General features: G+C 40.5%; 2 protein-coding genes across 3 annotated transcripts in view; one reads left to right on the top strand and one right to left on the bottom strand.

Moving 5' to 3' along the window:
- LOC117596097 (uncharacterized) overlaps nucleotides 1-11610 on the top strand; it is a 56172-nt gene extending 44562 nt beyond the window's left edge. Inside the window, exon 5 of one of the 2 annotated variants that reach the window (XR_008300976.1) lies at nucleotides 11596-11610. The gene's annotated coding sequence lies outside the window, so the exon portion shown is untranslated. The remainder of the gene's footprint in view (nucleotides 1-11595) is intronic. The other variant, XR_008300977.1, reaches the window with a different exon arrangement.
- itfg1 (integrin alpha FG-GAP repeat containing 1) overlaps nucleotides 1-26260 on the bottom strand; it is a 152463-nt gene that overhangs the window by 9553 nt on the left and 116650 nt on the right. Inside the window, exons 13-17 of the mRNA XM_053229421.1 lie at nucleotides 25123-25166; nucleotides 23479-23557; nucleotides 9303-9427; nucleotides 6222-6304; nucleotides 4253-4370 (exon numbers count right to left, since the gene is read on the bottom strand). Coding sequence (XP_053085396.1) covers nucleotides 4253-4370; nucleotides 6222-6304; nucleotides 9303-9427; nucleotides 23479-23557; nucleotides 25123-25166 — 449 coding nt within the window. The remainder of the gene's footprint in view (nucleotides 1-4252; nucleotides 4371-6221; nucleotides 6305-9302; nucleotides 9428-23478; nucleotides 23558-25122; nucleotides 25167-26260) is intronic.

Genomic DNA, 26260 nt, shown 5'->3' with positions numbered 1-26260 from the left:
TTTAATGTAGCTGTGCAAGAGCGGAGTGCTTCTCTGAGTAATTACGGCTCTCAGCGTGAATAATCAAGAGAGCAGATGGATGGAGAGAGAGAGAGAGAGAGAGACAACACTAATGCACATACACACAGAGCATGCATGAGATTTTCTTTCAGATACACACACACACACACACACACACACAATACAATCATGCTTGGACACACTCAGTTACACACACAGTCTGAATCAGACCTGCTGAAAAAAAACCCCTCCTGAATAAGATCCGTCTTTGTTTCTTCCACATATTCCCTTCCTTCAGCGTTAGCGATAACAGCTTCTCCATCTAGTTTGTTTGCTAAATATATGTATAAAATGCCTATAATGTCCACTTACTCTAATATAAACGAACAGCCGAGACGTATTTAGTGTCCCGTGCTTGTTTTTTTTTTTAAAAATATGAACGGAGCTTTGACAGTAATGTAGCTAACAAGTAACAGAATTCGGTCTCCGTAAAAACACGCACAAATCTTCTTGCTTGAAATGTCATCGTTAAAGGAAATCTCCACCCTGAAACACATTAACTCTATTTTTATACTGAAGTATCTGTGATGTGTTTAGTGATTCTGGTGGCGATTTGTTGGTTGGCGCTGTATTTTCATTACTCCTGTGAGAAGTTTGCGCCGACGTTATTGCTAGCGCAGTTACGGCGGCGTTTAATAGGAGAAAAAAAAACATTTTCCAGTGAAGTTTAAAGTCTTATTAATAAGAATTCTAGCACAGATGTGAAGGAGACCTTGGCGCAAGTACTGGACTCAAAGTCCCAGAATGCAATGCAGCAATACGACGCCGAGTTACAGCAGAGAATCGACTCAGCGAGTTAGCGATCTACATGATGACGAGCGTGACATCGTTGACGGAGGTATTAACATGAAAGTTGAAGCTTTGAAGCTGATCAGTTTGAGCAGAGTGTATAGATGAGGAGGTGAGAGAGCTGGACAGACTAAAGGACTAAAGCGCCGCTGCATCGCTCTTTTTAGAGAGAACGGAAGCGAAGGCTGAATTCCGCTGGCGCTACTGGGAATCAAAATGGCGGACTGCACAGCTACATCATAATTATGCTAAGCCCTTTTGTATTGCTTGTGAAATTCTAACCAGTTGAGTTTTTTTTTTTTTTTTAATGGCATTTCAACTCTCTTTTTTGTTTCCAACCAACAGAGACCACTATTAAATTACTATCCAGATTAACTACAGCAAGCGACAAGCATGATGATTTTAAGATATACGATTAAAATACAAAGGCACGTTGTACATGTGTGAAATTTTTAGTTTGGAGACATCGTCAGGCCTTCAGTGAGCACTGAGGAAAGGGCCTGAAGCAGCCCCTCTGGCAGAACTCGTATCTCAGTTCCGCCTTTAGTGGCTCTGTGCTTGTACTGGACTCTGCCTTACTTATGCCAAAGTCACTCTGCATAAAAAAAGGTGTCTGTCAACATAAACGTCCCCTTAAGATCAAAAACGTGACAAACATGAGCTAGGTAACTAGCCAGCTAGCTAAGTTAGCTAATGTTAAGAGATATTAGGCTAGTAATGTAAGGGATGTTTATAATTTGCATATTCATATATGCTCAAACATCATGAGAATGAGAGTAAAGCTGTAGAGATGTTCCTAGACAACTTGTAATCATTTCTTGTGAAAAAAAACCAACAATTTTTTATTAAATATTTAGTGTGATTTTACTAAATGTAAACATAAAGGATCAGTGATGATCTGCTAAAGATATAAGCAAATAACTGCAGAAGCTCTTCTGCGCTGCGATCGGTTACAAAACTGGAACACAACTGAATAAAGCAGCAATGTTCTCTGCTCTAAAGTCTTTGCAAGATGGATTTGTTTTCACTCCTCTTCCAAACGCTCCTGGCAAGAGCTTGATTTAACAAGTTCTGGTGCGTGTTATTTGTGCCAGACTGAAACTGTGGGTGGATGGAAAGCAAAAGTTTCCACTCTTTCCTTCAGCATTGTTTTTTTTTTTTTTTTATGCAGGCAAACTGCCATAAACTAATTACTCCAACGATCTTTATTATTCAAGAACACATTATCTGAAACAGAGTGTTTATCCGTGTAAGAAAGCATCATATGAAACTCAAAGTGTAATGCAACATGTTTAAACATTGGTGGCGTACGGAAAAAAAACGTTTTCAATCGGAAAATCCGTCCAACAGTCTACAATACAGCCGCGTCGATTTATAAGCCGCAATCTGATTCGAATCGAAAAGGAAAATAGTTAAAAAGAAAAATGATGCTGGTGTTGAAAATCAACGCAAACAACCAGGTTTAAGCTCAGAGGCTAGATACGACTCCCTAAATTATTTCACGCGTGTTCTCATTGCCTGTAGATGGGGTGGTGGGATTAAATAAAGACATCAGTTTTTATCAGTTTTTTGTTACATTTAAAGGTGCATTAGGTAAGATTAGTCCATTTTTTTTTTTTTTTCACGATTAGCTCTCTAACAGTTAAGTAGGTGCGTTAGACATTTGAAAGCCCACCGCACCTTCACGTCCACGTTCACAAAGCTCCACCCCGAGGATCTTCAGTGGCCCGTAGAGTAGAGTGTCGAGCCTGCCGACTCAACAGCGCCGCAACAAAGCTTGTTTGAAGGAGAGCATGGTGTATTTTGTATAAAGTTTTTTTAAAAAAAACAAAAACAAAGAAATTGAACTGAAACTGGAGTATATGAAATTCACTGATTCTGAAAGGCATTAATATATAGTTTTAATCCAGTTCTTAATGTCAGTTTGGAGGAGAGCATGACAAATTTTGTTATTAAGCTGTTTTGAAAACCACCATACATTAAAATCTGTAGACATAAATAAACGAAGATTATTAATTCAGCCTGATGTGTCAAAATTTATTCTCCCCCCCAATAATCTTTAAATCCCCCCCAGTTTAAAAAACGAAATTCAGGCCCTTCTCCTATCAAATGTTTTTTTTTTTTTTAAACTTTTGTGACTCAAAGTTTCATATCTGTTAACACCGACATGTCCACGCTCTTAATACAGCGTTAAATGTCGTCTCACAAAGACATCTTAATACCGATTGTAGCAGTATTACCGGAAATACGACCGGAAAACTCACTGAAGTACGCAGACCATGTTAGAGTACACTCCGTCAAAATTTTATCCCCAGTGAATGGCTTGTTCTCATTTACAGTGCGTTTTCGATACTTTGTGCAGCCTAAACGATACGAGCTCTGTTAGTATGCTCAGAAATGCAATTACTTTTGTTCTTTATTTACTTTTTGTATCCGTTGCAGCTTGAAGAGTACATAAATAAATGTAATTTAATTTGACTTGGTTTAATTGTTAGCCTCAACAGTGATTCTTCCTTTTTAGCATCACTGCCAACAAAGACACACTTAGTTTTATACAGAAAATGGCTCATATCCAAACTGGACTTATTTCCCCACTGATTAGTTTCGCCGTTTTATCCTAATGAACAGGCCGCAGCTATTTTTACTGAAGACGTGGTCATCTCCTGAGCATTTACGGTTTTATTATCCATTCTGCTTGCACTGAAAAAGTACAGAAAGCGAAAATGTCTTTCATTATATTTTGATTTCAAATATGTTGTAGCGGATGTTATAGTTTCCTTTCATTTAGACTTTTTGCAGTGTCCATTTTTAAAAATTTCTGTCAAGGAGAATATTTTTCACTCGTTTTCACTGATGATATTAATCTTGGCTGCTCTGTGTGTGTTGCGTGTTGTTGTCCTGTCTGCTTTCAGACACCTAACAGCAGTGAAAAAAACAGTTCCTCAAATACAAACTGACAAAAATGTAGTAGTGTTTAATAACTGATGGCATGTACACACCTGCACAGGTTGGAAATTACCAAACACACACACACACACACACGTCTCTGTTCTGTGGTAATTAACAACAGATTTGATCAGTTGAAAGCATGGTTAGTTGTATTAGTGCTGTGGCATTCTTTTCTGTGTGTGTGTGTGTGTGTGTGTGTGTGTGTGTGTGTGTGTGCACACGCTCGCACGTGTTGGGGGTGAAGGAATGATGTCAGGGACACATACACCCATCTGCTCATTCTGACCCATCTGTTCAGTCTACACACACACACACACACACACAGCATGCATCCCAGCATACATTTTGCACCTGTACCATTTCTCCCTTAAGAATCCCTCTCTGGAGCCTAGTTTAGGTGTGTGTGTGTGTGTGTGTGTGTGTGTGTGTGTGTGTGTGTGTGGAGAGCTCTAACCTTCTCCTGCCAGTGCAGCACACCGATGATGATCAGGATAAAAACACACACTCCGATCAGCGCCACGGCCGTCAGCAACACAATATTACTGGGAGTCAGATAGAGTTTAGCACTCCAACTGTGGAGGGAGAGAGAGAGAGAGAGAGAGAGAAAGAGAGAGAGACTTTGACTTTTAAGATGCCTTTCATGCATCAGTTTTGCATATTTACACATTTATATATTTTAAAAGCCCCTCAGCCCACCGCCCCCGCTACCGTTTTCCATACAGTAGCTGTCCATTTTCTCCTTCTGTGCGGAAACCGCACTTTCAGATTTCCATTTCTTACAACATGTTGCGCTCATTTTACAAATTTAGATTTATCTGGGAAGAAGCCTGACTGTGATATATTCCTTTTACCTTCGGTCAGATCTAAAAAACTGTTAATCTGTTCTACATTGTACAGGTCATCAGGCTGTTGCTGTGGTGCTTCTGAGTACTCTAGGGACCTCGGCTCCTCTGAGCTCATCTCGTCCTCCTCCATGGGTGTGATGTATTCGCTGCCTGTAGCACCAGTTCTGCACTCTGGGCCGATATTACATTCACATCTTCGTGTATTTTCATCTTCTTCATCTTCTTTTTTTTCCACCTGTTCCCAGCTCTACTACAGTGTCCTTCACCTCGGCGTTTCCTCTGTGGTTTCTCCCCCTGCTGCTGTTTTACAGTTTCAGGGACACCTTCAGTGCAGACATTAATGCAGGGGTTGCTAGTAGCGCTAAGTGATTTAACCTGTAATAGCGCCAGGTTTAGTACCTGCACTATATCCAACGTTAGCGATGTTAAGTGCGACGACATCTGCGTCGGCGCGAGCGTCAGCATTCGTGTTGGGTACAGTGTTCGCATCAGTGTTGATGTAATTGTACCGTTCAGCACTGACCTCGTCTACCTCTGGCTCCGCCGTGTCACTGCTCTGGGGTTCGTTCACTCCAGGCTCCAGCTCCCCTGTCCTCTCTCACTGACTGTTCGCTTAGCTTTGGACTCTGTGTGGACAGCCGAACTTTTTGTGCCTGATGTGCTCAAACTCAAAACATCTCAGGCGTTCAGTCGTAGCAAACACTGTGTAATTGCTGTCCCCATGTTCGCACTTAAAACTTACATTCGGCGTCTCATCTTGACTGTTTAGGAGCATAAACACCTGCCTGCCTGCCAAAAGACAGGACGTGCTTTATACGGTGGCGTTCTTGCAGTCAAGTGGAATTTTTTTAATTGTGCTGGCAAACTTTCCGAAGCAGGCCGACTCCTTCATTATAACTTAATTTTTAATGAATAGAGGCACGTTTGAACCATCACCCCTTTCACCGATATTCCGCTTTCAATCAGCGTGTTGACTACACCTGGCTTTTCCACTCCCACCAGACTACCACTGCTTTGTTCATGCGGGACGCCGAGTAAATGTTCTCACAACCGACCTGCTCTCTCTCTCTCACAGCCAGCAGCACATCCCCCAGCACTCCGATCTCCGGTACACACCTGAGCGTCTCCCTGCCGGCTTCAGAGGCCATGGTGTTCTGCTCTCTCTCAGTCTCTTTCTAACTATTTACAGCTAACACACCTCACATGTAGCCATAAGTTTCACTTTTAATTAAAGAAAAGGAGAGAAAAAAGAAATGAATGTATAAATTCAGAAGAGTTGGCAAGACTCCAGAAAGCTCTCCACGCGTTCCATCCGTACTCAGAGCATGCACCAACAGAGAGAGAGAGAGAGAGAGAGAGAGAGAGAGAAAGAAAGACTATGCTTATTGTCTGCTCTGGGAAAAACTGCTGCATTCCGACACGCTCCATCAGCAGCATCAAATATTGATAATGTTTGATCCTGGCTCTAGCTAATTAACGTTAATTAACATTAACAGCAATGAGTGTATATCTTTGTTAGACTTTATGGAACAAAGTGTGTGTGTGTGTGTGTGTGTGTGTGTGTGTGTGTGTGTGTACCTGCGAGGGTCACTGTTTGGATAAGGAATGACTATGAGCTGAGAGTTGGGGATGATGGCGGTCCATTCCTGTTTCCTCATCTCCTGCAGAGAGACAGAGAGAAATAGAGAGAACAGAAGAGAGAAAGAGCAGAAGATAACGCCGCATATTAGCTGCACTACAGTAACATTAGGGTCACGCAAAAATCGGCAGGGCAGTTCACCCTGTTGTCCTACTGTAACCCCGCCTTCATCATCCTACCATAACCCCGGAGTTCTACTGTATCCCCTTCCATCCTAGCATAATGCTATCATTCTAACATAACTCCACCGCTGTACCGTAACTTCGCTGTCCTACTATAATCCCACATTACTATCATAACCCTGCTATCCTACTGTAACCGTGCAGTTCTACCATATCCCCTCTGTCCTACTGTGACCCCTATCGCTCTACTGTATCCTCTTCTATCCTACTGTAACCCCACCTTCCTACTGTAACCCGTTGATCCTAATATAACCCCACCTTCCTACTGTAGCCCCAACTTCCTACTGTAGCCCCACCTTCCTACTGTAGCCCCACCTTCCTACTGTAACCCGTTGATCCTAATATAACCCCACTGTCCTACTGTAACCCCACCTTCCTACTGTAACCCGTTGATCCTAATATAACCCCACTGTCCTACTCTAACCCCACCTTCCTACTGTAACCCCACCTTCCTACTGTAACCCCACCTTCCTACTGTAACCCGTTGATCCTAATATAACCCCACTGTCCTACTCTAACCCCACATTCCTACTGTAACCCGTTGATCCTAATATAACCCCACCTTCCTACTGTAGCCCCAACTTCCTATTGTAACCCGTCGATCCTAATATAACCCCACTGTCCTACTGTAACCCCAACTTCCTACTATAACCTGTCGATCCTAATATAACCCCACCTTCCTACTCTAACTCCACCTTCCTACTGTAACCCCACCTTCCTACTGTAGCCCCACCTTCCTACTGTAACCCGTCGATCCTAATATAACCCCACTGTCCTACTGTAGCCCCACCTTCCTACTGTAACCCGTCGATCCTAATATAACCCCACTGTCCTACTGTAGCCCCAACTTCCTACTATAACCTGTCGATCCTAATATAACCCCACCTTCCTACTCTAACTCCACCTTCCTACTGTAGCCCCACCTTCCTACTCTAACCCCACCTTCCTACCATAACACACGCCATCCTATCACAACTCCCCTATCCTACCCTAACCCCATCGTCCTACCATCTACCATATCGTCCACCTGTCTACCATAATCTCTCCTTCCTTTCATAACCCTGCCTTCCTATTGTAACCCCACTTGTCTACAGTAACCCCGCCGTCCTCCCATAATCTCGCCTTCTTACCGTAATCCCGCTTTCTACCATAAAACCTCCGCTCTGCTGTATCTCCTTCCGCCCTACCATAACATCGCCGTTCTGCTGTATCCCCCTTCATCCTACCTTAATCCTACCTTTCTACCGTATCCCCTTTCTGTCCTACTGTAACCCCGCTGTCCTCACGTAATCCCACCATCCTCCTGTAACCCTACTGTCCTGATGTAACTTTGCTGTCATACAATATAATCCGGGTGTCCTGCCGGATCCCCACAGTCCTACCGCAATCTCGCCATCGTACCACTGCCAAGGAACTCCATCATGTGATTACAAGCGAATTAAATGTTGAAAAAAAAATAATAAAAAAAACATCTCTGTGTTCTGAAGGTGTGGTGTTGAGAGGGTGTAGTCAGGCCCCTGATTAATTCAGCTCTGCTGTACACCTGCAGCAGCTCATGCAGCGCAAATTAGCATAACTTGCCTTTATGAGCTTTAATGTACAACACACAGCAGCTCAATCAATTACAGCGATATCATTGCCTCTAAAGACGCTCATTCAGCAATTAACTCCAACACTGCACTCATCTTTCTATTGTTCTCTGCGATTCCTCCAGAGGGAAATGGTTTCATTTCCGAAGCTGCATCTATAACAATAACGCATTATGACTCTGTTTTCTCACACACTTTAATGAGTGTGTGCAGTTAGGAAGAGCTCTGATGCTATTTTAGAGAAATAGAGTGGATGAAGCATTGTGCAAAGAGTCAGGCTGGAGGAGAGACGGAAAGAAAACAAAAGAGGCACGAAGAGAAGAAAAAGAACGAGAAGAATTGAAGAAAATGAGATGGATAGAGGATAGAGGAGAAGGCACGAAGTGAAGAATAAGAAATGAGACATGACTGAAAAGATGATGAGAGGAAGAGGTGAGATGAAGAATGCATGAAGACAAGAGAGGAAAAGAAATAAGCTGAGATGTCAGGAAGACAAGGAGGCGAAAGCAAAAGAGAAAAGAAGAAACAGGATGGGGCATATAAGAGAAAAATAGAAGGAACAGTGATAGAAGAGATGAGAAAAATAGGAAAACTGACAAGAGGAGAGCAGAGCAGGAAAGGGATGATGAGGATGAGAGGAGAAAATGAGGGGAGCTCAGTGCAAGGACAGAAGAAGACTAAAGTAGGAAGATGTGATGAAAAGAAGGAGAAAAGCGATGAGGCTGGAAAGAAGAAGAGGATGAAGAAAAGAGGAAAAAGGAGGAGAAAGAAAAAGAAAAAGCACACATGGAACAGAGGAAGAGGGAAGAGGAATAAAGAAAAAGATAAGACAGGGATGAATATGCATGGAGATGAGAGGATGAAAGAGGAAAGTAGACATGAGGATGAGGAATAAGGAAAGAAAGAGGGGCATAAAAAAGAAAAACATAAAAGATAAGAGTGTATATGAAAGAACACAGGAGAAAGAGATGAAAGAGAAAGAGGTGAAAAGAAAAGGTGAGAGAAGCGGAGATAAAGGAGGGGAAAGAGAAGACGGAACAGAATGTCAGCAGGTCAGATGGATGTTGAAGAATGTTGGACTTTCTCTCGCTCAGAGTGTAGATGAAGGGCAGATGGTGAATTAAACTGGCCGAGAAAGAACAGAGTGCCATGAGCACATGACCTCTTCTGCTTTTCATAACTCGAGCTGGATTTCCACCAAACGCAGAGCTACAGAGGAAGCTGAATTGAAATATAAACGTGCATGTACCTTTACTCCAGGGGGTCGGGGAATGCCAACGAAAAGGTGATCCAGGAAGTTGGCACTGCGGCCGAGGCCCAGGACGGTGTAGGGGAGCTGGAGAGAGAGATGTGCTGACTGACTCAGCTGACCCGCTGTACAGAGAGAGAGACAGAGAGAGAGAGAGAGAGAGAGACAGAGAGAGAGAGAGATAAAGTTACCAGTAGAACTCAGTAGGCCTGACAGTATACAAGGTGGCTATTTTCCCAGCCCAACACACACTGACGAAGCCTGGTGCAACTCCACAACCAAGAGAGGACCACCATCTGTGTATCAAAATCCTCCTGAACCCAAAATCATGATGTTTAAACGATAAACTCTGCTTGGATCCAGATTATAGACTGTACATTTGTGTGTTTGGGTCGAACATGCTATTAAAAACTGAGACATTTTGAGATCCACAGCTTTGGCCGAATCATGTCGCTAACTGGATGATAGTAATGTGGAACCTGAAATTTTGTATTCACAGAACGTGTGTGGTAAGCTAGCTAGGTAATATGGCTAATGTTGTTGTTGTTGATGAACGAATGGTGATTTCTGTGGTAGCTTTATACTTGGACAGGTTTAGCTACTGTTAAATATGAAATATGAAAAAATGTCAAGACCCAAATACTGAAAGCACAAATGTAAGCTAATTTACTACCAGATAGAAAGCTCGCTAGCTAGTATACTCATAGATCCTGACATTTTTAACAAGACAAAAGGTGTAGATATATATTCTTTGGACAAGCAAAGATTAAAAATAAGCATGAAAATATGGAAGGCGGTTGTACAAAAGAAGACAAAGAACATCGAGGGCGGAAGATGAAGCAGGCAGGAGTGTGTAGAAAAGCTGAAAGTGTGTGAATGTAATAAGAGAAAACGTCCCACAGCCCAACAAAAGCCTCTCTAATTGCTCCAATCTCACCCACACACCATTTACAACAGGTTCAGCATGAAGTCACAGCTAAAGCAGCAAAAAGCACAAAACTCCTCTCCGCACTGTAATCGAGGAAGGTTTGTCTATATAATTATAGCATATGGACTCAAAGGCACACTCTTTAAACATTTCAAAGTAGGCACAGTTTTATAATTAGCGTATGTTAGTCATCTGACATTTATGACTTTTCCTTGAATCTGTCAGAAACCCTGTCAGGTTAGCCCAAGTAAGCTAGCTGGCTAAACATAAAGACTTCCATATATGGACTCACATTTAATAATAATAATAATAATATAGACTAAAAAAAACACCTTCTCAAATTTAAAACATTTTCACAGGAACCGTTGCTAATGCGCTGCAACATAGTCACTGTATAGTTAATGGCAGAGATCAATGGTTGCTAATGGTGTGAATGGACAGCAAAAAATAAATAAATAAAAATTCAATAAATAATAAAATTTATTCATACAGCTCCTTCTATAAGTTTAAGTGTAGCTCAAAGTGCTTTATATAAAGAATTACAAAGAGAGAACAGGAACGCCAACTAAGAAGTAGTCAAATAAAAAAGTTAAAAAAGAATATATAAATGCAACAATTAAAAATAAAATAAAACCAATAGGTTCAAATGGAGTGCTAGTAAAAGCATAAGGTAAAGAAAGAAAAAAATAATAAATAAATAAGTAAGGAAATAAATAAATAAATAAAAGCTAGCTTAGTGCTACACTGAATACAAATGTATGTCTTAAGTTATTTTCAAGATCAATCAAATAGAAGGATAAATATTCTGATGAATATTTATTGGTAATGTGATCCAGGTCTTTGGTGCACAAAACCAAAAACACAGAAACGTTTTATTTTATAATTTAGTGCTAATTTATTATTTTATTATTTATTTAATTAGAGATTTTAGAAGCCAGACTGAAAGGTGCCTTAATTTAAAATTTAAAACACTAATGATTATAATAATATACATCAGACAGACGTATATTGTGTATATACGTGTTCGTGTGTGTGTGTGTGTGTGTGTGTGTGTGTGTGTGTGTGTGCATGCGTGTGTGTGTGTTTTAGCAGCTGGAGAAAGGTCATCCTATAGCTCTCGTGTCTGGGAAAACAGGCAGCAGCAGTTTAATGATACCATTAAAGAGAAAAACAATTAGCAGCGTGAAGCTGATTTCCATTATAATATATGAGTGAGAGAGAAGCTCCTGTGGTGATGCAATGTTATGACAGCTGATTTACCTTCATTACACTAAATAACTGTAAAATCATTCGAAATGCACCTCATTAAACAGAATCAATTCGAATAGTCATCACAGAAATCCAGACAATGAAACAGAAACACAGATTCTGTTTCAGCCCATCTAACAGGCAGGCATTGTCGAGACCTTCCAACAATGTCACAAAATGACATACGACACAGTATTTGCAATAAATAACGCTGTATTACAGCCATCTTTCCCATCTTTCCCTTCTTCTTCTCACCATGTACAGATCGGACCACATGTACACCTTGTGGAGCTAACAGGTTGTGACTACAGTCAGAGCTGCAGGTATCCTGTCCTCCAAAGCTGGCGATAGAATCCTCTCATCTGTTCTTACATGGTGAGTGTATTTTTATTTTTTAAAAAAAAATAAATTTCAAGTGTTTCTCTGGAAAAGTGCTACAGAACACGATGGCACTGAAATAGCTTCAAGTTGATTTTTTTTTCTTTGTTAACACTGTCCACGAGTTTTGCTTTTTGGCACTGTCCAAAAGTTTTTTTAGGACTTGTTAGGACTGTCTGCAAGTTTTTTACTTGTTAGCACTGTCCATGAACTTGTTACGTGGTTGAGTGGTTCTCCATTCCCATACCACGCACTTTTACCTCTGAGCTTGCTAGATGGACTGGGGCTGAGTCTGTTGTCCCTCCATTCTCACGTCAATATCCCTGCCATGTCAGGTTCTCCATCAGCATTATCTGCTAAGAATTTTCCACATTTCCCACCATCTAACCAACCAGTGGGCCTGTGGACCAGTAAGCTCTGGTAAGATGGTCGAGTGGGTTTCCCTTGCTGTACCATACACCGTTAACCGGATCTGACCAACACGCAGCACTGGAGCTGGGTTTCCCTGGGAGATTTTTCCAGGCTGATAATAAACGCTATGTCCAACTCCATGTCCAAAAAATGTCCATGCTCTAAATTAACTGGGAAAGCCACCTTCAAAATGGTGACAGCCGGAGCGTGCGATATTTAGATTCATGCCGCTGCAGGAAGTATGCGCTGCTGCTAGTTGGTTCGTCTCTCAAGGATGACATCACCGCTTCCATTGGAGTGGAAGCCAACTCCGAACACCATGGTTTCCTCGTGACTTTTTTTGTGATTCTCACCACCTTTAGTGGTTAGGAGGCATGGAATAGGACGCTAGTTACATCTATAACTGAACCGGACAACCTCCAGGGTAAGATGGCTGTAATACAGCGGTATTTGAATACTGCATCATACGTTACAATAGGGCCTTTCGCACCGCTTTAGCGCCAGAACTAAATTTACAGGACTAAAGTACTGGGCGATTTTGCTCGAACTATTTCCCAGTACCGTTTAAAGGGTTGCATTCGCACCGACAGCAGGCACTAGGAAGTGACGTAAGCCGGTCGACAGCGACGTCATTTGTGCGCGGCGTTCAACAACGGAAACAAAGAAGAACAACGTAAACAACCGGAGGATGGAGGACGCTGTGATCGGAGCTGTGTGTTTGTCGTGTCTCGCGTCCATCTATCGCTGTTCTCCATACATACAAGGAATAATTTGACACTACAGTATGTTTACACAGGGTTTTAAATCATGGCGGGTGAGGGCGTTTTCCTACGCGTTTGGCCAATCAACGTCTCCTTACGTCACGGATAGTACCAGTTGTGCTGGTTAGACCCTGCTCCGGAGTAGGAGCTAATGTGGTTCTCGAAAAAAGGCAGTCGGTACTAAAATCACACCCAGTTCCGGAGGTGCGAAAACGCCAAAAAGTGGGTAGTTCCACAGTTAGTTCAGGTACTATGAAAAGGTTCCCACGGTGCAAAAGGCCCGTTCGGAAGATCTCAGGATGCGTGCGCACGTGTCCAAGAAGGTATCCAGGTGATTCTCACTGTCCCTGGAATCTCTGAGGCATATTTTAATGGACTGTGATGGTTTCAACTCCTCTAGGACTCTTTTTTTTATTCAGTTGATTCATATGAAAAAGATTTTTAATGAAGTGATGCCAGATTTAGTTTTAAGAAGATATACTAAAAAACTGTTGTAAATTCTTCATATTTTGCTACATTTTAACCTGTTTCCTGCCATGAAAATAACCATGGTAGCTGGTTTGGTGTTAAAATACAAACACACACTCTCCCTGGAGGCTGATCAAGGTTCACAAGACCACAGACAGTTAGGTTTGAGCGCGTGTAGGTTAGGGACAAGCCTCGGCATGGACGTTAAAGCCATAAGCAGCACTTCGGGTGAGAGACAAACTACCATCAAACTACAAAGATATGAAGTAACACTGCTGAATGAAACCCTCACAGCTAAAAATCTCAGGGGAGCTGTCTTCATCTCACCATACACACACACACACACACACACACACACACACACACACACACACACACACACACTGGTCAGGGTGCTTTAGTGTCCAGATCTGAGCATTGGCTTCAAATCTGTCCCTGGACACAAAACGATTGAGCTTAGCAAGCCAGGCATAAACCAAACAGCCACACCAGCTGTGGTGTGACACACACACTTACACACACACACACACACACACTTTTACACACACACACACACACACTTTTACACACACACACACACACAGTTTTTTCTATATTTGTGTGAACCTTGCATTGACAGTAATTACTGTAGCTAATTAATCCTATGTCTACACCTGACCCTAACTTTAACCTCATTAACTAGAAAAGAAATATTTTGGCTTGTAACGCATGTAAGCACAGTGCATCGTGTTAGGTTTTCTTTAATCTTGGGTTCAGTGGTAATATTTTACAGCTTTACACCGAACCTCTCGCAACCATTTCTGAAAATTTATTATTCCGAGCTCGTTAGTTATAATTGGTTAAGATGACACGTTCAGGGAGACTTTAACAAACACACCCTCCGGGAGTTACGAGGAAGTGCTTCCTGAGGGATGTGTTTCTAAAGCTACAATCTGCCTTGATATGTGTGTGTGCGTGTGTGTGTGTGTGTGTGTGTGTGTGTGTGTGCATACACTAATGGATTATAATAAGTAATATAATAAAGGACCTCGAATGAGCTTCAATTCATCTTGGTGAAGAAGCAGTAAGAGTTTTTCCCAGATATATTAGTGAGAAGAGTGTCTCAGACGGAGGCCATTATCACTGTCATTGTCTTTCTTTCTTTCTTTCTCTCACACTCTTTCTCTCTGTCTCTCTCCTCAGGCACATGCACACACACACACACACACACACACAGCCTCTTATGATAAGAGCTCTCATAACGAGTAGAGCTTTGATTTGATAACGCGACGATTTTGATGGAGGACGCAAAACCGCACACCATGCACAACTTCATCACTGCCTCTTTCACATTAATTTGGCCACACTGCAGTCCACTCTGAGCTTACGCTGACACTACACTAAATATGACATTTAAAATTTTATAAATCGTATGCACAAAATGATGAATCCGTTTCAGCTGTATGGATGCAAAAAACTCCCTTATTTAAATGTCATATTCATATCCACACCCCATTCACCTTCATATACATCAAATTTACTTACTTTAAACACACCTTAATTCATGGATGTGGTGCCCTAGTGAGGCAATAAAAGGAAAACAGGCTATTACATACTATCAAGATCCAAGCAATGAAAGAGGTGTCTGGAGATATGAGGAAAACAGAAAAGGGGAAAAAATAAATTACAGTAAAGGTGAGTTAGAGGTGCTTATATCTGTGCTCGAGCAAATAAAAAAAAAAGTATAGACGTGTTTTTTGTAGACTATTTTGTATGAAGCCATAATCAGGTAGAAAACGTTGGCAGGACCGTGCAGTCTCCATCATGTTACGGTTATTGTCACTGCAGTCTGAAGTGCACACTTTGTTTTTTATGACGGAACAGGCGACCCTAAAAGAACGCACTTTGTCGTAGCTGAATATTCGCAGCAGTGCGCTGAAACGCTCATCATAAACTGGCAGGTAGGAGGGCACTGGAATATTTGATTGAACACAGCAGGGTCTCAGAAAGGGAAAAAAAAAACAAAACAAAAAAACAAAAAGAATAACCTTCATTTCACATCACATCACATCCACAGTGCTCATTACAAAACCATAACCGTTTCCCGGTGTGGGGTTTTCCCCCCGGTGTAGCGCCGGCCTTCAGGTCTGCAGGGTTTATTACCACACACACGACATACTTATAATAATACAGCGTAAAAAAAACCAATGGTGCAATCTCACTGTCTGTAATTATAATCTAATAAATATCTTGGTTTAATTACATTAGTAATTCGTTTAGTAATATTAATTAGCATCAGGGGTAGAAAAAAAGATAGTGTGAGATTCAGTCCCATAATTATTACATTTAATTAGCCAACATTTTATTATATTTGCATTTTACTGTATTCGGCTGCATAGATTTTACTATTACTACAATCAATTAAAGTCCCCATAGGCATGTAATTTAAACAATCGATAAAAATCTATAATAAATAAAGAGAGTAATACATCGTTTAATGGGCTTTTAAATCCCCCGTGGTCTAGGAAGAGCTTTACAGTACACCGTCGTAAATAAATCTGTGAATTTGAATAAATTTGCGGTTTGGAAACAGCCCTAGGTCCACCTGCCATCCCCGATAGTCTAATATCACTAACAATAGCTAAGCTAGCTAGCTAACTGCTAGTAAAAAGCTCACATTATAATTCGAATTCTCGTCTCGAATATAATTTCATTGTCAGTGTTTCTATTTACATCGCCATTTTCTCACTGATTTGTCCAACAAGATTTATTCATTCACGAGTAGAATTTTGGTTTCTATCTGCAGAGTTTCTCATTTTCTCACTGATTTAATCAACAACAACCAAATCTGTCAAAATATAGTGTTACCATGACAACCACCATCTGTTCATCACTAGCTAAATTAGCTAGTTCGCTTAACATCTAGAGTCTGCGGCGAAAAACTATTCAGATACTACCATGTCATGCTGTAATCATGGACGTGATTGGTCCAGCTTATTTAGCGACATCATACATAGCCCCGCCCCAAATATGTACTGAGAAAGTCTCTGTTTTAAATAGAGACATGTACATTAAGTTCTCTGTAAACAAATCTGATCCCAAACATCGATTTATGCAAATCAAAAGGACGCTCATTCATGTAAATATCACTTTAGACTTCAGCAGGATTTTTTAAACCTTAAAAACAATGGCTGGAGAGAGTGAAATTATAAGCGAGCCGGATTTTTCAACATTAAAAACGATGGCTGGAGAGAGTGAAATTGTAAGCGAACAGATTCTGGGGACTGCCAGCGATACCATCTCTATTTTAAATTGAGCAGTAACAATATGTGGAGGAGGGCAGCGGAAAATCGATTCGCTTTTTTCGAGGCCACGGTGAGTTGAAGCCACAGAGTAGCAGAGCCTGCAGAGGAGTGAGGGAAAAACCTTGGGAAGATAAATACATCGCCTCAAAACATCGTCCCGCTGAATGGAACGTGAAATGGCCATCAATGTGTTTATACAATAAACAACTTGCTTTTACTTCAGAGTCTAATGCCACATTGGTCATCGCAGGTTTTCAGTCACTTACTCTTATGATTCTACTTTCATTTTTCAAAAAGTGTGTTAGTGTGTTAGCTGCGTAACTGTATTAGAAGCCCTCGGACAAAACGTATATTTCTGACCAAAATATTTATTTAAATGGCGTTTCCCCTGGATTAGGAACTGGTGCGTACGGAAGGCAGGAAGGTTGAAATTTAAACACACACACACACACACACAAAAATGGAGAAATTGACATTTCTATTAACCTTAACTTAAAAGTTTGCTAAAATAAGTTACACATCTTTCAAAAAACCCATTCTATTTATATATGCAGTTAACTGTTAAGTACTAATTGGTGATTTAAAGTTAGCTAGCTAGCCGATATTAGTTAAGCCGAGTTTACACTGTATGCTTTAGACACAATTTTTTAAAGAATTACAGCTTAACTGTGTTTAAATCGGATGATAAATCACATGTGAATCGGACAGTAGGAGAAAGTAAACAATGGCCTGTAAATGCGTTCCTCTGAGCCGTTGCTATGGTCAGCTTCGTGTGGTTGCTAGGGAACCATATTCACGTGCTGTAGGCTGTGCATTGCTAACTAATCTTTTACAACTGTTTCGGCTCTCAGATTAGTCACTGTGCGTCACGAGGTATTGCAGTTTTCATCGCCGTGCAGCGTGAGCAGGAGTCACGTGACAAGATTTTGCTCGTCCTGCAGTGCGCTGGCTTTGTAGCTAAATTTGTGAAATTTAAATCGAAGGTGATTACATAAAGAGGACTAAATTAAAGTCCTTAACAATGTGTAGTAGGATTAATTTTTAAGAAAAACATGACAGATTTAACATCTTTTTTATTTTTGGATATAACACAGATGGGAGGAATGTGAGGGAGAAGATTTAGAGCTCGTGAATGCTGACATATAATGATGTTCTTCATCTCATATACATATGATGTTCTTTATTATATTATATTATATTATATTATATTATATTATATTATATTATATGCAGTTTATTAGGAACACCTATACTGCATCTCATATAAGATTATTATAAGATTATTTATTATAGTAATTTGCTTACAGCTTCCTTCCTCTGAAGCTCCTCAAGTTTTGTCCACACAGCATTTATGTATATTCTCCGGCAATACATAATTTTTCTGGTACACCACACACACACACACACACACACACACACACACACACACACACACACACACACACACGTACACACTACTCTTTTTGCCTCTTTCAGCTGATTTGAGTTCTTGCTCATGGTCCTTCACCGATTCGTAGCGAGTGTACGATCGCAGCGTGAATCATTAAAATCTCAAACCTCATGGCTGAGACTCATGACAGCAAGTTTGTCTAAATATTACAAAATATTTAGACTGTCAGGCAAAGAGAAATCCCTCTACAGTCAGAAATCCCACCTGAGCTCAAGCTGACAACACCAAAGACAGAGGAAGTTACAGCAGCTGCTTTGTACTGATGAAACAGCTTCTGTTTCTTTGTGCCCTCTCTTCCTCGCTGTCTTTTTTGGCTGGGCATCATGTAATGAGACATTTTTCCGTAACAGCCACAAGGAAACCAGGCCACTCAGGGCAAAAAGAAAACAGTTCTGCGCTTCTCTCAGGTGCAAATCAGGTTCCAGCACCGAAATGCAAGAACCAGTGACATCACGGGCTTGTGGGCGGAGTCATTTGATCACCATGACCAGAAGTTATTTACATAAATTTGTCTCACATTTGCAAATTTGTAACAATTCACATTATAGTTCGTACAGTAAGAGCAGTTAAGTTCAGGATTGGGACGGGGTCAGTGTTCATACGTTTTCTCATGGCCTGAAATCGTAAATTTTTTTAATGAAATCAACAGACCGACCAACCTTCACGCATTTTGTCACGAATACGCCAATCGACAAGTCTCAGATATTAACAGACCCTGCTGACTGGTGCTCTCGCGTTGACATGATTTTCCAGCTACCTCTCTACTTACAACAAAGCGACGTGTAAAAGGACTATAAAAGAACAGTGTTTTTTTTTAACTACAATCCAATACATTTGTGATTATTTTTGCTGTGCATCAGGAAACTCTAGCATTGTGTCAGTGGAAAAGGGATTTACGTAAAGCACATCCACCTGCATATAAACACACAGTCAAAGCCTCTATATTTCTACTGCAATAGAAGTAAAACCTCAGTGTTACTCATTAGATTAAGCTCCAAGTCTGCAGGAACCAACGCAGAGAGAGAGAGAGAGAGAGAGAGAGAGTAAAGTTCACGGACAGTCCATTTGCTCCCTAAAAGAAGTGTACACTGCTCAAAGGCCCCTACAGGCAAGCAAGGACTCGACAAAGACTTTAAAACCACTTCATAATTCATCTCTTTTTTAAAAAAAGATAATTTCTTACACTCAGCGCCCCAGCAGAAGCTCTCCTCACATCTATCTGAAAATAATTCCCATCTTCGTACCCTGCCGGTAATTTATCTCTGAGTGATCGTGCACTGTGTGGGCCTTATTCTACACACACACCTACACCTACACCTATACCTATACACACACACGTGCACAAGCACACACACACTTTTTTCAGGTCAAAGCCACCTATGAGCTTAAGAAGACACTTCACAGGTTTGTAGAGTCAAAAGCAGATTCTCCTTCTGACATTTAAGTGCAGACTCCATCTGACACTTCTCTCTTCTTTTGTTCTTAGAGCTTTAAAAGACTGTAAAACTGAGGCTGTTCTCTGTATACCGCTCTAAACACACACTTTTATGAACACACATCCTCTTAGATAGTCCGAGCTAATTACACCGTGTAATATTCCATTATGTTGTCATTCTCTATATACTCTGTATACTTTCCCTATATTCTATATACTCAGAACCATGGAACCATGATTTCAGCAATTTTAGCGTGTATTAATTATATAAACAATTATATTAATTGTACAAATATATAAACTTGTAAAGCGACAAATCCAAACGATTTGCCCTGAACGATTCCTCGTATGTCAGTAACTCACTCACAACTTCAGCTCCTACTTGCAATCACTTCCTCTGTCCAGGTTTCATCTTCTCCTGTCATATGTGACCTCTTATTAAATGTGTATAGAGACATGAAGAAAAATAAAACTAGGAAGGAAGTAGCAGAGATCGTTGGTGTCTCTGGACTAGCTTTTGTAGCTAGTACGGTTAGCATGCATTGCTAATCTGCGAATAGCTAATACGAAGCCTGATACGAACTGATTTTCACACTGATTAGTGCGTCATTTCATTTGTGTTTAATTAGTCAGACATACAGAAGATCTATCGGTATGTAAGTGTATGGATGGTGATGCCTCTGGTGAGTGTACGTAGCTGCTAATCTGCTAACAAAGCTAATACAAAGCCTGGGACTTAATGTATCAAACAACCCATTTTAATACTTTATCAGTTTTTTTCTAAATATTAGAATACATTTGAAACAAAAGTAAACTGTATATTGCAGTAAATCACGTGCTGTAAGTGATAGTACGCTTTCTCGCCAGAAATATAAAACGTTGGACGGACGGCACACACCCACGTGCGACAACAGTAGCACTCGCTCCACGCCCACGAGAGAAAAATACGAGAGACTCGTCGCTCATTAGTGTGAACGCAAGTTTAGGCACAATATTCTGACGTCTTTTAGACAACAGCCTCCAGCCGTATACATCTGACGTCCGTATGTGTGCTGTATTGTGAACGATGATGAGGGGAAAAAGGAGATATTTGAAAACGCTGACCCTGGACCCTGACTTTCATATGATCCAGTTTCCAAACAGATGGTGAATTCATTTTAATGAATTTATCTTTTTAATAAATGCTGCATTACTGCATGCAGAACAAATTAGTCTGTTTTCCCTTCTGTATGATCAGCCTCTAAATTTGTTCTCGACTGAAGAGAGGGTTTTTTTTTAGGTCAATTAACTTTGATGCAGGACATCAGACTGCGGAGACAGTAAACTGCATAAATGGCACACAAGTCCTGGTGTTTCATTTACCAAAGCGTGTGTAAAACAAGAACTAATTTTGTGCATAAGAACCACACGTACAATACCGTAAGCACAAGATAATTGGTGTTTATCACACGTGTACACACAGCTGTACGCAATAGACATAGCTAAATCCCAGACATCCTAAATTCATGTTCTTGTTTACAGCCACGCTCATTTGCATAAAGAAACGCCTTCAAATCGTCATATATAATAAACAACTTCACTTTAAAAAGCACAGTAGCCTGCTCACAGTGCTGCTTGTTTCAGATGACTTGGAACATGCCGAAAGGTCTAAGAAGACTGTGAATTAAAGCTACTGTTGCATGAAGTACAGCAAAACAAAAATGGTTTATTTGGTACATTTACAAGTAGTTTGTGTCTAATAAATAAATAAATAAATAAATAAATACGATTTAAAAATATTGCCTTGTTTGGTGTGAAAGTTCATCGTTTTTCTTTTCCGCTGCCAGAAACGTAATGTATTGCAGTGTCAGCGAAAAGACGTGTCATTATTTAACTCGTAGTTGGTTTGGGAAATGCCGTCTCCAATTTCTCTTTGAAATGTGCCCATAGCTAAAAGCCCTAGAATAGAGATCAACTAAAACTGCACTGTGCAGACGAAATGGACTGACGATCCACTCCGGACTCTGTGGTGCTAAAAAACACATTTCCTCCCTCCACAAAGCTGCATGAGCCAAATCTTCAAACAAGGCATAATTCCCATCAATATTTAAATGTTCCTTTTACACGATTTTTACTTTACATTCCGTCTGTGTCACTGCATCTTCTGAGCACCTGAATCAGTAATTATTCTCTCAGTTATGCTGATATGATGGACGGTACGTGATTTAGAAGCTCCGCATAGTCACTTTACCTGCTATTACACTTTTCTACCACTAGGGCTTCTTGCATACGCGTGGTCAGGAGCGTGCCGAAATAATAAGTCCTTTCGCACCGCTTTAGTTCCAGAACTAAATTTACAGTACTAAAGTACTGGGCGGTTTTGCGTGAACTATTTCCCAGTACCGTTTAAAGGGTTGCATTCGCACCGACAGCGGGCACTAGGAAGTGACGTAAGCCGGTCGACAGCGACGTCATTTGTGCGCGGCGTTCAACAACGGAAACAAAGAAGAACAACGTAAACAACCGGAGGATGGAGGACGCTGTGATCGGAGCTGTGTTTCTGTCGTGTCTCGCGTCCATCTATCGCTGTTCTCCATACTTGCGGAATAAGTCGACACTACAGTATGTTTACGCGGCGTTTTAAATCATGGCGGGTGAGGGCGTTTTCGTACGCGTTTGGCCAAACAAAGTCTACTTACGATAGTACCAGTTGTGCTGGTTAGACCCTGCAATGGAGTAGGAGCTCATCTGGTTCTCAAAAAAGGCAGTCGGTACTAAAATCACACCCAGTTACGGAGGTGCGAAAACGCCAAAAAGTGGGTAGTTCCACAATTAGTTCAGGTACTATGAAAAGGTTCCCGCGGTGCGAAAGGCCCTATACGCACATCTTCACGCATAAACGCAACTTGATAAATCCCATTCAGTGCATAGAAACGTGCGTACACACGGTTTACACACAAAACTACGTGTGGACACGGTTGATAAATGAGGCCCCTAGTTCAGGGAGTGCACATTCTGCAGAAAATGTAGAAAAGGACAGAAGTGAACAAAACTGCGGAGAGAAAGATCAGTGGGCCGCTTTCACAGCCCGAGGGTCTGAGCTTACAGATGGCAGCAAAGTGTATCAACACAGTGTGGCTAAACATCTTTCCATAGCTGGAGTTCAGCAAATTCTGCATTTCTGCAAGGCTTGGAAACGGGGTGCAGCTTTCTGTTGCACAGTGGGAACTCTAACTTTAATGTGATAAAGGCATGTGTGTCTACATGGCTTCCAGAGACACGTCAGGTAGAAGTGTGGATTTTTTAAGTAAATATACTGTGTTATGTTAGCTAGCTATGTTTAGATGTGCTCCTGACGTCTGTCAGCGCATCTTAATTTATCTCTATGCTCCTAATTTATTTTGCAGTTTAAAAAAAATACTTATTTTGTTACTGTAGCACATGAAAAGAGAAGATTTTTCTATCTTTTCATTTTTACGTCACTATAGTGTGGACTTGAGGATAGTGTCATGACGTTCTGCTCCTGGAGCATGTGCTTTTTAAAAAATTATTTTTTTTTTTATCAGCTTTCTTGTTAACGCTAAAAAGCTTTGAAGAGGAACAACATGATCAAGTCATCAAAAGTGCACCAGCCAACCTCACACAGTCATGGAAAGGCTGGGAAACCTGCTGACACTCGCTGCAGCACCAGTTATTCCCAATAATCACCTCAGACATGAAGAAACACAATTTTCACAATGCGAGCGTGTCACACTGAGGGCAAGTGGTCATGTTTAATGGAAGCTAGTTCCAAAGATGGAGCAGCAGAGTCAGCTGAGCGAAGGTGTGACTCACCTGAGGCGTTCTTCAGGTAGCCGTTAGAGTCCACTGACGTGTACATGACATACGGACCGGGCTGATTCACACCGAACGGCTGGGAGAAACACACACACACACACACACACACACACACACACAATTAGCAACTATCTTATCAAACTGACTCCAAATCTTTCAAATTAAATCATTACTTTGTTTTATATAATTAAATCCTTTCAAGGAAATTCATTGAAGTCAGCAGATGGACACAACAGTACAGTGGTCAAGCACTCCGTCTGTTAAAAAATGTAATTTATATTTTAATTTTAATACTCTTAATTTATCGGTTTTAACGCAGCGCTGGGAAATGCGACGAAAATAGATCAAGATTCTTGAAGGCATTTTTATGATATATGATGTGTTATGATAAATACTGTAGGTTTGCTGACAAACTGCCAGGAAAACATCAGTGTTTCATTTTAAAAACTGTTATAAATAATATAACAATAAATGGTTTTATTATTAATAAAGAAATATATAATTATGTAAAACAGTTATAGATATTGTTAATAAACAATTTTCTAATAAGTTTATTTTTTATAGATTTTTAATTTAATTTTTTTTTTTTTTAAATATTTTAAAAGTTGGTACATAATCTTTAAAATTGTAAAATGTAAAATATTTTATTTTCTCTTTTTCAGTGTTCAGAGTCAACATGTTATTTATGTACTTTTTTTTTTTTTTTTTTTAATTTTAAGATCACACAGTGCTTTCAGTCAGTTTGTAAGGATTTAAAAAAAAAACATTTACGCGTATTGTGTAGAAATGGAACAGAAACCCAAGATCAGGATCCTGCGACAAAACGTGGATCGAATATCAGAGAGAAATAAAGAATGAATTTTATCCGATCCTATAACAAATGGAAAAGATTGGAATTGTATTTTTGATAGGAATGATTTTTAAAGTATTTATTATATTTTCCGTGTGTCGGTCGTGTATGAATTTTATCCTGTATTTTTTTTTTAAGTGCTGCAGTTAAAACACTTTATTATTAAAACACTATCATTATAAAGCTTTGTAGTTTTAAAGAAAAAAAAAATCAGATGCGTATCACGATATTTATCACGATATCGATCTTATATCACCATATTGCCCAGCCCTACTTTAATGAATTTGTTAAACAGCTTTAAATCGTAACAGATTGAAACGGCTCTAAATTGTCATCAAACAATAATTTGTACGTATTAGAAACAACTCTAATTTAAACAGCGATGAATCGTATCATATTAAAACATCTCTAAATCATACGATATCACGTTAAAACGGTTTGTAATCACGCAGCGATAAAAAAGTTGGCGCTTTAGACAAATCTTTGACACTGTGGATCATTGATCATGTATGGACATGAGAAACATTTCACTGTCTCAGGAGGACAAAGTCTCCAGTAAAAATGATGGACAGTTTCAGTGAGACAGGGTTTATTGTGTATTAAAGAAGATGGAGCAAGATGAAGTGATGATAGAGAGATGGATAGAGAAGAGGCTGATGATGATGGAGGAGTAAATATAACAGGGCAAGAGGGACAAACAGCATCACATCCATCACTATCATAGAAGGGCGCTGAAGTGAAAAGAGACAGAGTGATGTGAAGAAAGGATGAGAGAGGAGGGGCGAGCTTACCTTCACTTTGTCAGGACAGTCATTAGAGCACAGCCCACTGAGTACTGGAGGGATGAGAGAGAGAGAGAGAGAGAGAGAGAGAAAGAGACGGAATAAAAGAGAGAGGCATAGAGAAAATAGAGGAAGAGAGAGAGAGAGAAAGAGAGACAGAAAAAGAGAGACAGTGAGAGAGAGTCAGACAGAGTGAGAAATGGAGAGAGAGGCAGAGAAGAAGAGAGAGAGATGGAGTGAGACAGAAACACAGAGTGAGAGATAGAAAGACAGTGAGAGAGAGAGATGGAGTCAGAGAGAGAGAGAGACAGAGGGAGTGAGAGAGAGAGATGGAGTGAGACAGAGAAACAGAGTGAGAGATAGAGAGAAAGACAGATGGAGTGAGAGAGAGAGAGAGAGAGACAGAGGGAGTGAGAGAGACAGAGAGAGACGGTGAGAAAGACAGTGAGAGAGAGAGATGGAGTGAGAGAGAGAGAGACAGTGAGAAAGACAGCGAGAGAGAGAGATGGAGTGAGAGAGAGAGACAGTGAGAAAGACAGCGAGAGAGAGAGAGAGGGAGTGATAGAGAGAGGGAGAGAGAGAGAGAGAGTTAGTTACTTAGTTATAATATTAATATTGTTTCTCTTCATCTGTCTTCTCAGCGTGATTGCAGAGTGTGTTGAGAAACACGCTGAGAGAAAAGCAAAGGAAATCACATTAACCCCACAGTAATGCCATGAAGAAGTGTGTATGAGTGTGTGTGTGTGTGTACGAGTGTGTATGTGTGTATACGAGTGTGTATGTGTGTATAAATGTGTACGCTAGTTCGCACCTAATGAAGCCAACACACACTCCATTACACGACACATTTCACATTACAGAGTCGACAAACAGCATCGACATAAAGCTCATTACACCTCCACCTTCATGTTAGAGTCATCAAACTCACGCCAGTCTGTGTGTGTGTATAAGTATATATATATATAGGGGGGGAGAGAGAGAGAGAGAGAGAAGGAAAGAGAGAGAGAAGGAAAGAGAGAGGGTTTTTATTTCACATGGTTAAAGTTAATGTTAAATGCAATTAATATGTGACATTTCCGTGGAAAGGCATAAAGTTTCCAGCAGCTTTTGCCTCAGTGTTTGCATTACAGAAAGCACAATCGTGAAA

Source organism: Pangasianodon hypophthalmus, chromosome 25, assembly GCF_027358585.1.
Source record: "Pangasianodon hypophthalmus isolate fPanHyp1 chromosome 25, fPanHyp1.pri, whole genome shotgun sequence".
Taxonomy (NCBI): Eukaryota; Metazoa; Chordata; class Actinopteri; order Siluriformes; family Pangasiidae; genus Pangasianodon; species Pangasianodon hypophthalmus.
This window is presented reverse-complemented; position numbering and strand designations above follow the sequence as displayed.